The 12,044-nt window shown below is 37.7% G+C and overlaps 1 protein-coding gene across 5 annotated transcripts in view; it reads left to right on the top strand.

Moving 5' to 3' along the window:
• The window catches only part of CNKSR2 (connector enhancer of kinase suppressor of Ras 2), a 242,303-nt gene that overhangs the window by 196,764 nt on the left and 33,495 nt on the right, over positions 1-12,044 (top strand). For all 5 annotated transcript variants that reach the window (XM_031445722.2, XM_031445723.2, XM_031445725.2 and 2 more), the window contains 2 exons: positions 1,650-1,750; positions 4,151-4,697. In XM_031445722.2, the coding sequence (XP_031301582.1) occupies positions 1,650-1,750; positions 4,151-4,697 (648 nt within the window). The remainder of the gene's footprint in view (positions 1-1,649; positions 1,751-4,150; positions 4,698-12,044) is intronic.

Here is a 12,044-nt window from a genome sequence, read left to right as displayed (position 1 = left end):
AGCCCCCTCTTACTTACAGATGACAAAACAGACTCAGAGAGCTTAAGTAACCATCGCAAGAGCACAGAAATGGTAATTGGTACAGCTGAGCATTGAACCTACATTTGCCAGAGTATATAGCTCATGTTCTTCCCACCAGTGTTTACTGGATCTATTTCTGGGCAACTGCGTCAATTCATATTTGAGGGGAGATTTAGTATACTGCCCGTCACCGGTGTGACCCAGTGTGAAAACCACATATCAAATTTAAGTTAACTAGTCTTTGCTTATCTTTTAGTCAAGGGGAATAATTAGAGTAGAATTTTCAGAGACCTTGTATTTTGAGGCCCAAATATAATAATCTCCATTACTAAAAAATTTCTGTTCACAATAGCCAGAGTTATAGGGCAGCAGGAGGAGGGGGTGCTCGAAGGATCGTAAATATATGTCACATTAAACTCTCCCACCAAGTCATACAAAAGAGTCCCGGTGACTTAACCCTTCGAGTTTTAGAGCAAGGCAATTTCTTAGTTCAAATCCCAGCTCTTCTGCTCTCTATTTGACACATGGTAAATACTCAATAAATGTTAGCTGTACTTAGTAATATTAATCAGCACTACAAGGAAAATATATAAAAATATTACAATATGGGAATTCCTGGGAGGAGAGGGGTTCCTATAAAAATATGTGCCATAATTTTTTACCTAAATCTGAGTATCAGTTAAGCCTTTTGATGGTTCTTTGATGATTTAGATTTTCATAAGAGTAAGGAACCTTCTGTTTTGATATCTTTTCTCTTCTTTTATCATCTGAAATTCAGATGGGTATCACTTCTTGGTTTTTCCCTGTAAATCACATAAAGAATTAACCCAGCAGTTACAGGGCAGTTGAGATATTAGTAGAACAGATCTGATTATTGACCTTTGTGCTGTATTTTACTTACTCAACTAATATATCTCTCAGAGTTTTTCCCCTTCCCTCTTGCCTGAGGTCTGCCAAGTCACTTTGTCTAGCGGCTTACATTTTCTACCCTTTTAAGTAGTTCTAGAAGTTTGGAACTTACAGCCCACATCAGCAGATTTGCCCTTTTGCATTTGGCAAGAATCAGGGTTTGCCATGTGTTTCCAAGTAGAGGTGGGAGTATGGTGTTATAGAGAATCATGTCAGCATGACTCTGGAAACAGTGATTGTTAGGTAACCAGTGAACTGAAGCCAGAGAAGAGAACTGGGAACATTATTTTTGGAGCTGTTTGTATCTGTAGAGATCCACAGCAATGTATATAGTTCTTCTTTGAATGTTCATCTTTAGGATAAAATGATATACCTTTAAGAGATATCATGTGACATCATTCATTAATTGAAGCTTCAAGTAGTTTGATCTGGAATCTAAGATTACCCTAAACCTGATTTGGCTCATGCAGTGTCTTAACTCTTTAAAACTGCGGCTATGTGTAATTGCTTGCTTTAAAAGGAGGTTGGAGTTAGGTGATTGTACTCCTCCTTCCTCCTCAAAACCCAGCTGAAAATAAAAGTTGGTGGGCCTGGGGTAGGGAGTGCTGGGGAGCATGGAATTTAAACTTCCTTTTGTTAGCTGGTAGTGTGTGTTCCTGAAAAAAATGGCTAGAAACTTTTAATAGAATGTTGATGTATCTATGTGTGTGAATTTTCAGATTACTGGAGTGAGAGTGACAAGGAAGAAGCAGATACTCCATCAACACCCAAACAGGACAGCCCTCCACCCCCCTACGATACATACCCACGGCCTCCCTCCGTAAGTTGCCAACAGGAATGTACTCAGTATAGCATCAGATTCTTTGATCTGAAACATCCCTTTGTATGTTAAAAAAAAAATACTTAGTGAATTGCATGGCAGACTTTGGGTTTTTCAGAGGGAAAGAAAATAGGGAGTCTAAAAGCAATAAGAGGGAAAATTTTAAGTATACAAAGAATATTTAATCAGGAGAAACAGTCACCACAGATTCTACACATAATAAATATCTTACCAGTTTTAATAAGAAAACATACCATTTGTGTCAGGGTAGCCTTCATGGAAATATCAACAACAAAAAATTTTTTCTTAGGAAAAGATGTATAAATTGACCTTATCTATTCTACACTAAAAAACTTCACTCCTACGTCTTTTAGTAGCAACTCATAAAAATTAATGTTAAATCTGTATTGAACATGTTTTGGCATGTAGCTTTTTAGACAGTCACGAGGTCTGGTTTAATGTGTATGTGTTTATGTGGTGCTCTTAAGACTTCTTAAACCTACATAAATTACTCTGTGTATAGACTGTACTTTGATCTCTTAGTAGAGTAAACAACTGTCCTGGTTTGCTTGGTACTATCCCACTTTATGCCTATTTCCCATGAGAATTACCAAAAGTGTCTCAATACTGTCCCAGTTTAAGCAATCCATTGCATGGTCGCAGTGCCTTAAGAGTCAATTCGGCCTATCTTGGGACTGAGTCTTCCACATAAGAAATGGAAGCTGGATTTAGGTGACAGTAACAGCCAACCTAATTCTACCTCCATATTACTCCAGGGGATTTTTAACAAGAAAAGTGCTCTGTAAGATGTCGATACAATTCTAGGCCACTTCTTAACCTTGACTGTGCATGAGAATCACCTCTGGAGTGTTTTAGAAATGCAGATGCTCAGGCATATTAAATCACAATATTTGAGACTGCGAACAGCTCATTGGACTGTCCTGTGAACTTTTTGAGAACAGGGACCCTGTTCTGTTCATCTGCACATCCCCATGGCCTAGCACAGCACTGGCACTCATTTATTGAGTGCTCAGTATTTCTGAAATAAATAAATGAAGTAAATGAATGAATACTTTTGGCTAATGACTAAAAGGGAAGTCACATTTTTAATTAAAATGTTTGATGATATATCTCTTACCTAAGGAAAACGGGAGAGAAGTAGAAAAAAATACAGAATTGTTCCTACTTATATGTACATTTCCTTAATAAATGCTACAGTGTACCAAGTAAAGCAGAATGCAAGGATGAACTATAGAAATGAAATAATGAAGTCAGTAACAAGATATAGTTTATGTCATATTTTCCCGCTTTCCCTAAAACATCAGAGTCCGAATAATTCTTTCAAAATATTTATAAAAGTAGAAGGAAGAGAAACTGCAGCTTGACTGAACTGCTCTTTAATCATAGCAACTTGTAAATTTCAAGAAGGAAACTCTTTGCATTTTTATTAGCATATGGGAAGAAAAACTGCCCACAGAACATGCCACTTAAATTTTCCTTTACCCATAGGGGCAAATGCACTTTCACCTTAGTCAGGCTGTTTGTTCCTGGCCACAACCTCAGCTCAATTTGCGATGATCACATTTAACAAATCTGGCACCTGCCAAGAGGAGGCTTGGGCTGGTCTGTGAGCCTACAGAGCTCGAGTAAGGCTTGTCCCGGTAGGGGTGCCTGCAAGTCTTTTACAGCATCCACTTGATACCAGTCCTTTTCCTTGGTTGTGCTCTGTGCTGTAACATATATTCCCAAACTATAAATTCCAAGGATAAAAATCTTCCATTTTCCTTTTGTGTTTATGTGACGTGAAGTGCCTGTGCCCAAGGCAAATACTAATCCTCATCAGGGTGTAATCATATCCTACATTTTTAACTCTCTAGAAAGTGCCACAGAATTGACAAGACTATAAGAAAGCTTTTCCTTGACACCATAGGAGCAATCATTCACCTGAGAAGAAGAGGAAGCTTTCTGTCCCATTATAGGCACCTTGTTTTCACATCCAAAAGCCTTGCTCTCATCCCCAAAGTCCATAAAATCTGGAAATATGTGTTTGTCAACAATTCTTCAGAATTTCAAATGCATAGAGATTTTAAAACTTTGGGGTTTTTTTCTAGTTGCTGAATATTTCTTACATAGACATTCACATTTTCTTATACTTTGATTGTTGTAAAAGTTAACATTAGTATGTCAGATTTTTCATGAGAACCCAGTATAGCTGCATTTCAGTCATCCACATCTGAGTCTCTTAAAATGTCAGCTGGGGCCTAACTTTGATATGTCTGAAAACTTGACTAGTCATTAACTCGAGTAGTAAATGTTACCTGGTGAAAATTGAGTACATTCCTTGGTGATAAGAGTGGTCTGTTATTTCTGTGGAGACTGATCAGAGGCTCCTTTTCACAGATGAGTTGTGCCAGTCCTTATGTGGAAGCAAAACACAGCCGGCTCTCCTCGACAGAGACCTCTCAGTCGCAGTCCTCCCATGAGGAGTTTCGCCAGGAAGTGACTGGGAGCAGTGTGGTGTCCCCCATTCGCAAGACGGCCAGTCAGCGCCGCTCCTGGCAGGATTTAATCGAGACGCCCCTGACAAGCTCAGGATTACACTATCTTCAGACTCTGCCCCTGGAGGATTCTGTCTTCTCTGACTCCGTGGCCATCTCCCCAGAGCACAGGCGGCAGTCCACCCTTCCAACTCAGAAGTGCCACCTACAGGATCACTATGGGCCGTACCCCTTAGCCGAGAGCGAGAGGATGCAAGTGTTAAATGGAAACGGGGGCAAGCCTCGAAGTTTTACTCTGCCTCGAGATAGCGGGTTCAACCATTGCTGTCTGAATGCGCCGGTTAGTGCCTGTGACCCGCAGGATGACGTGCAGCCCACAGAGGTGGAGGAAGAGGAGGAGGAGGAGGAGGAGGAAGGGGAGGCAGCAGGGGAAAACATAGGAGACAAAAGTAAGTATGTTGATGGAGATTCTTAGCCTGTATACACGGAGTCCTAACCTTTTCAAACTTCTTATTTTAACTAAGTAGAATTTTGTTTCCCCTTTTTCTTAAAATAATGGTCTTGTTACATAGGAAGTTAGGTATCCCTTGGTGTCCTACTTTCAGAACTTGAATAACTTGGGGAGAAAGAAAGATGAATAATGACGCCTTTATCCCAGGGCACCCACAACTAGAGCAGATAATTTTTTTCTTTAATTACCCATTTGCCTTGCAAAGTTAATGGTATTCATTTGGTTTTTTCCTCCTCTTATCCACTTTCTTCTCAAGTGCATGCATCATCCCTTTCGTCCACAGTTGTTGCCCCCTGAGTTTGGGTTAAGAAACTATAAATGCTTTAAGCAAGGTGTAAGCAGAACCTTGATTGAATAAGTAGGTGAATACACATACACACACACATACAATTCCCTTTTCCCTATTAGAAGATTGAAAGGAAAAATCCCGAAGAATTTTTCCCGAAACAAATTTTACACAGCGTTTCTATCAACTCCAAATAGCAGAATCTGTTTATAGAAACCAGTTTGCCAAAAGCGTCCATTTACTTTCTTGCTATGTATGTTGATTGCAAAAGTCAGTTTATGTGAATCAGCTCTTGAGAGAAGCAAGTCAATTAAGTAACCCTCTGTCTTGTTGGCATTAAGAATATGTTTACTAGTTATCAAGTTATTTATCCAGTGTGCCATATCAAACTTCTGTTTATAACTAATGTGATACACCAGTCCAGAAACCCAGGCTCATTTAAGGGAAAGGTTATAACTCAGTTATTTTATTCAGAAAAAATCTAGCTCTGGCCAAAAGACTTGAATGTAAAATACCCCAAAAATCATATAGAAGAAATCATATAAAATCATTTGCATCTCTTTATTCAAAATGAAGTCTGGGTCAGTTAGTGCAGGTGACCCAAGCCGGTGCTGATGAAACCACAGTTACTGTTTGGTCCCACTAGGGCATTAGACTTCTCTTTTTAAAGAATACAGACTGTATCCTTCAGCCCATTTCACAGAGTATATGAGACTTTGATTAAAGGATATATTAGTGTAAGTTCTTCTTCACAACTGAAAAAACAACTCAAAGCTTATAGGTTACCAGCAGATCAGGGACCTCATAGCAATGTCTAGCTTGGCTGATTTAAAATGTAGGTTACTTCAGAGATTATTAACAAGAAAATACAGTGAGCCTCTTCTACTATCAAAATATGAGTTGCTTATAATAAAATTCATATATTAAAGCAGTTTCCATGTAAAGTATATTTTAGCCATGATCTCCATGAGCGGCATTATAAAAGGTATACTGTTGGTTCAGGAAAGGTGATTACCTGCCAAGCCCTTGCAACATTCATATTTATTAGAGATTATTGAAGTGTCTTGTGGAGGAAAGATCTAGGAGCTGTGTTAGACCTCTGTAGGAGTTCTGGAAAGCACAATAATACATTTTTAATCTTAAGATGATTAATAAATTATTTTCTAAAACCTAACTAACCCTAAAGAAACCTCATTTTGATTGTCATTCAAGTGCTGCACAGCTGCTCTAAGTTTGTGAGGTTTATTCTCTATTCTACAAACATCTCTGCTATTTTAAAATAAATTGTGCTGAAATTAGGCACAACCCTCTGAAATAGAGAATCCTGTTCAGAACACATTCCGTCATTGCCATGGGCAGAAGTCATTGAAGTTGTCTTTTTCACTTAAGCTGGATACTTAGCAGTTCCTCCTGGTCATTGTGTAGGGAGGACTAGAAAGAAGAACATGTGTCCTCGGACCTGGACTCGCCCTTCCTTCAGGCTCCAGTAACCCACAGAGCATCTCTAGTTAGATGGCTTTCAATTATTGTTTCCTTGAGTGTCTGTTTTTTCTGTTTTGTTGATTGGATGTATTTTTAGCCATACAGGTACACTCCTAAATCGGTGGCTTTTTCCTTCAGGTTCCCAAGTGAGTCAAGTGGACAGTTATTCAGTACTTTCCATCTTGTTCAGCAGACTCTTTGTGGAATAATTGCGATAAGGCAGAACAGCCCTAGGAAGTATGTCGGTGAACTTGGTATTGCACATTTTGTCTTTATGGTTCAATATTGTGGGGCAGTTCACACTGTTTCAGTCGGATCTGTTTCACTAATGGTGGCCATGCACTGTCTTTCAGGACCCCATTTCTTTCTGGGTATTTTTCCATAAATCTTGCCACTTGATGTATTAGTGTCCTTTAAACCATTCTCAACAGAGCAGTGCGTTTCATGCTTGCCTAGAAGATGCTTCTTACTTAATGGAATGTATGTTTGCCTTCCTAATGATGGGTTTTCTGCATTACTGTTTCTAATATTTAGGAATGTGCAATTTGATGAACACTTCATTTTGGAAACATCAGCTCTAAAATCAGTGTTTTCAAAAGAATCTTCAAGGTCTAATGAAGGCGTGTCTTGTTCATGACTGCCCTGTTGGCCATTAGGGATAAGTATTCCAGGCTGCTTATTCAAATCAAGCTTCTTGGTGTTATGTCAACAGAGCAAAAGTTACACACGGGTAGGAAGCTGTGGCTATCCCATCAGCCCCAGGCTTACAGAGTGCCCTCGACACGGAGCGCTCCCCATGCTGCTGCTCAGGTCAGCAGGCTGCCGTACTTGTTAGAATCAAAGTCTGGCAGCAGTGTGTTACTGTGTGTCCTGCTCAAGGCCAGCATGCAGTGTGACCTACTAAAATGAATTTTTGCTAATCAGGTACAGACCTGTAGAGGAAATAAGTTTCACGTCTGTAGCTTCAAACATTATTCTCAGTTTGCCAAGAAATTAAAAATAGGAAGTATCAGGCATGTGAACAGATGGAACAGTGGGAGAAAATATGAAAATATAGCCTATCTCCTGCTTTAAGGGTGAAGAATTATGTCATCAACTAAACCCCTTTCATGATATCTATATTGTATATAGTGCTTATGAGTTTATAGAGCACTCTAGGGAGCAAGATGTACCTAAATCTGTGACATAGATGTTTTTTCACTTTCTTTGTACATGTGCAATTTGGCCCTGCATATGAGGTGTAAATTTGGTCTTCTTTTGAGCATACTTCAATCTATGTTCTCATGGCTGAACTACCTTTTGTCTTATTTTGAAATTCTGTTATTTAACTGAGTCATACTGTGATTTTTCTCAGGCTGAACTCATTTGGGTCTAAAATGGATGATACTGAAAGTACACAGATGAGACCTGTCTTGTTTTCCTTTGACTGAAAAGTCAGCTTGCATGTTAATTATCCTGACCTACTTCACTGGCATTTGGGAGAAGACAAGTAATTTCCTATTATCCCAATTAGCAGTTTCGAAGCTTACTGAGGTATGAGCCTTATAATAATACCTCAGTGAAATTAAATTATAAATTATGTCAGCCTATGCAACTTTCAAGGAGTGTAGATCATGAAAAGTGTGGGACAAAATATAAAGATATTGTATTTATTCTTTATTTAGAAATCATCAGCTGTAAGACTAAAATATGGTTTTGGTTAATGCAGCTTGAAGTTCTGCTTCTAATAGCTCTTTCCTTTGCCATGCTAGGCAATTTAGATGAGGTTTTTGAAAGCTTTATCCCTTAATCCTGCTGATTTCCCTTTTGGCAGACATTCTTGGTGCCTCCACGTACTCAATGAAGTTACAATGTGCTCTTTTTCATTGTCTTAGAGATAGCCTATCAGTATTCTTACTTAATTTACACCTTTATTTGCTTGGTCTTACAAATCTAAAGCAAAACCTAGGGGTTTTTTTAGGAGGCTGCAGATGGGGTGGCTAAAATGTCACCTAATAGCTACAATATGCATCAGGTTATCTGGCCAAGATACTTATTGATAATTTCAAAATGCGATCTGCCAAGAAATGTGTTTTGAAGTTATTTTTTAAAATCTACCATCTTTTGCACACTGTTGGTAACTTAAGAGCTGCACAAAATATGCAGCTCAGTGGCCTAGTATCTTAAATTATCTAGGCAGAGAGGCAAGATAATGACTACCAATATCGTGCAGAAGATAGATTAATCCTCTTCAATCATTTTAAGGGTCCTAGAGTAATTTCCTGAAGAGTTTCTAAAAGCCATGAATTTTATTTTTAAGAACATTCAGGTAGGAAGTGTGTGGGCAATGGGAAGATATTCCCAGAATACGAAATGTGTTAAAGGAAAAAAAGGAGCAAGTTGAAAACAAAGAAAAATGTGGCAGCACTTTGTACTGTTTTATTTATTGTCAAGATAACTTATGCTCAAACACAAATAATTTAGAAGAGCATAATCATCAATAATATCTTAAATTATAGTTCAGGTCTAAGGAGAATAGATGGAAAAGATATATAAGCAATGTGAATAAAAAGACATGCACTGAAGTCAGAGAAGGAATAGCAGAGAACCTTAAATATGTCACTTTTGTGAAGTTTAAGGACAACATTCTTGGCTGGTTATGTAACAAGTATATCTGGAAAGTAGTAAACAAATATTCTCTTACTGCCTTATTGTCTGATTTTGAAGAAAGACTATTAGGGAGACATAAAACACTAAAGATTGGATAGAAAGTAGAATGTAGCTATAATTCTGATACTGGTTATAGGTTGAATTTTTAATCACACCTCCCTCGGTTTTTGGCCTAAATAATGAGGAAAAGTTAATTATCTTAACTTACAGGAACTTCAGAGGTTGGGTTGTTCTGGTATAAATTTCATGGCTCTGCAGTATCAGGATTTAGTTAGTTTTTCTATAATGCCAGCAGCTCCAAGCATCACTTCTTATAAGATAGCATCCAAAGAGCCGAAGACTAGGTCATATTCTTAGTCCTTTTTGTAAAATCAAAGAAAACTCCCTGGATTGTTCCAGTAGACTTAGCCCCAGATTTCATTGGCCAATGTTGCATCACAGGCCATGCCTAAATGGCAGGGCAAATGGAATGACTATGAGTAGTTTAGACTAACCTTGATTTGTTTGTAAGATCATAAAGAAAAGAAATGTGCCAAACTGCTTAACATTACTATCTACGTGAGCCTCTCTACTATTGTGTATATCCTCAATATATTTGTTCAATCAGTGTTTCACTCTTTCAATGTATATATGCAAACACACACCCCAGATCACATCACATCATTAAAAATCTTGGCCCTAATGAAATGTTAGATATCAGAAAGGGAATAAATACTATATAGCCCTGAAAATATAGCAAATTAGGTATAATTATTGATTTTTGAAATGAATAATCATGTTTTCCTATAAGCACTAAGTGGTCAGAGATTAGAATACAGTCTCCGGAGACATTCCTCGATTCACATCCTTGCTTTGTCAGACTACCGCTTTCCAAGTGGTGTGACTGATGAAGTTATTTATCACCTCTAGACCTCAGTGTCTCCATTGTTAACTGATGTGGTAACAGTACCTACCTTTGGAGGTTGTATGAGGATCAAATGAGGTAATGCCAGAAAGTACTTAGTTTCCATTTGTGACACACTGTAAGGTTATCCAATAAAAGTTTTATAAGTATATAATTTATGTAGATTTCATTGCAGATTTGGATTTAGACAGAGAGGGCAATTACAATACTTAAATAGTGAATTAGTCTTGGCAAACCTCACTAAATAACATTTATCTGACTACATGACCTAACTTTGTACAGTTCCAGCTATTGAGTTGAACCATATGAATTGCTGTTTTTGTAGGTCAAAATAATGAAATATCAGCAATTTTGTATATCTCAACACAATATATTAGCTGTACTCTGGGAGCTAAAATAGAAATGTCCTTCATTTCACATTCTTATCACTCACTATTCCTTTCCTTTTTGACTTTGGACATTTGGGAACTCAAAAGAAACTTTGTATTCCAAATAGCAATAACCTTATATATGTTTACTGAAACATGTGTTTATAGATCTTTCCATTTGGGTTCACATATTTTCCCCTCAGAGAGTCCTACCCTGAAAACCCAATCTGACCCAGATGCCCTTCCCCAGCATACCATCACCACTCATCCTTGGGTATGTTACTCTGTTTTATATTCTTCACAGCTTTATCACTATGAGTACAATATCAAATATTGTTCACTGATTTATTTTCCATCTCTACCCACCAGAGTATAAGTTTCTTAAGAGCAGGGATTTTATTCCTGTCTTGTACACCCAGTGCCTAAAAGAGTATATGGCCCATAATAGGCCAGGCACTATTGGATGAATGAATGAGTGAATGAATGAATAATCTAAACCCTTTTATCACCAATTCTTTTCCATTTTATTATATAGTAGTTAAAACTAAGGTTATTGTTTTATTTATTATGTGACATGAGACAGGAATCAAAACATTGCAATATTCTTCATTTTGGGTATTTTATAAAGGGAAGGACAGGACTGCATTTATTCAGCATACCTTCTTCATGCTGGGCACCACAAAGCTAGGATACTAATACCTAGATTTACTGCTGTTTATTTTATGACTGATTTATAGTCACTTTCTCTATGCTGAATCCATTCTCTTCCTATTTTCCTCCCATTTCAAAGATGAAGGCTGCAAGAATATGACATGTGAGATAAGCAGTTCTTCCAGCACCCCTAGACAGATGATTTTCCTACCAAAATCTGCTGCCTATAGAAGGAAGATCAGCCCCCTCAGAAGTCACCCACCACCTAGCTTCATCCTAATTCATTTGTAAAACATGTTGAAATTGCAACTTGTAGTTTAGTGAATAACCAATAGCCTGCATCAGCCAGGAAAATAGTCTCAGATGTGTTATAGTAAGTAATAAAGCCAGATTCAAATGGTGGAAGAATGAATTCTAGATGTTGCAGCGTCATACCAGCAGAAGATGTGGACAGATAAGAATTAAAGCTCACATAGAAGGATGACAGCCCCTCACCAGTATAGGTAAGATATGATTTACAATTTGTTTTACCAAGAAAGATAAGTAGTTTCAACCACACTGCTACTTGTTACTATTTTCACACATCAAAAAAAGCAGAACAGTTTCTTCAGATCAGTGGTGGCCAGTTTCTCAGTGGAGTTACTTCTAGCTTATTTTATGAGACCCTGTCATAAAGGAGTCTCCTTTTTCTCCCTCTACATATGAAATCTTCCTCCTATGGTTACCAACTACTGGAAGATAGTAGATTAAGACGTAATAGCATTGCACCATAAAATACACTTTAGAAGTTTTTAAATTTCCATACATGTTTTTATTACTTAACTGAAAAGTAGTAACTTGCTTATTGCCAAACTTGCCAAATACATACATACATACATACATACATACATACATACATACATAAAATGATGATGAAAGTAAAAAGCAACCTTCTCTCCTTCTTAG

This window comes from Camelus dromedarius, chromosome X (genome assembly GCF_036321535.1).
Source record: "Camelus dromedarius isolate mCamDro1 chromosome X, mCamDro1.pat, whole genome shotgun sequence".
In the NCBI taxonomy this organism is placed as follows: Eukaryota; Metazoa; Chordata; class Mammalia; order Artiodactyla; family Camelidae; genus Camelus; species Camelus dromedarius.
Note: the sequence above shows the minus strand (reverse complement) of the source record. Positions and strands in the feature narration are given on the sequence as shown.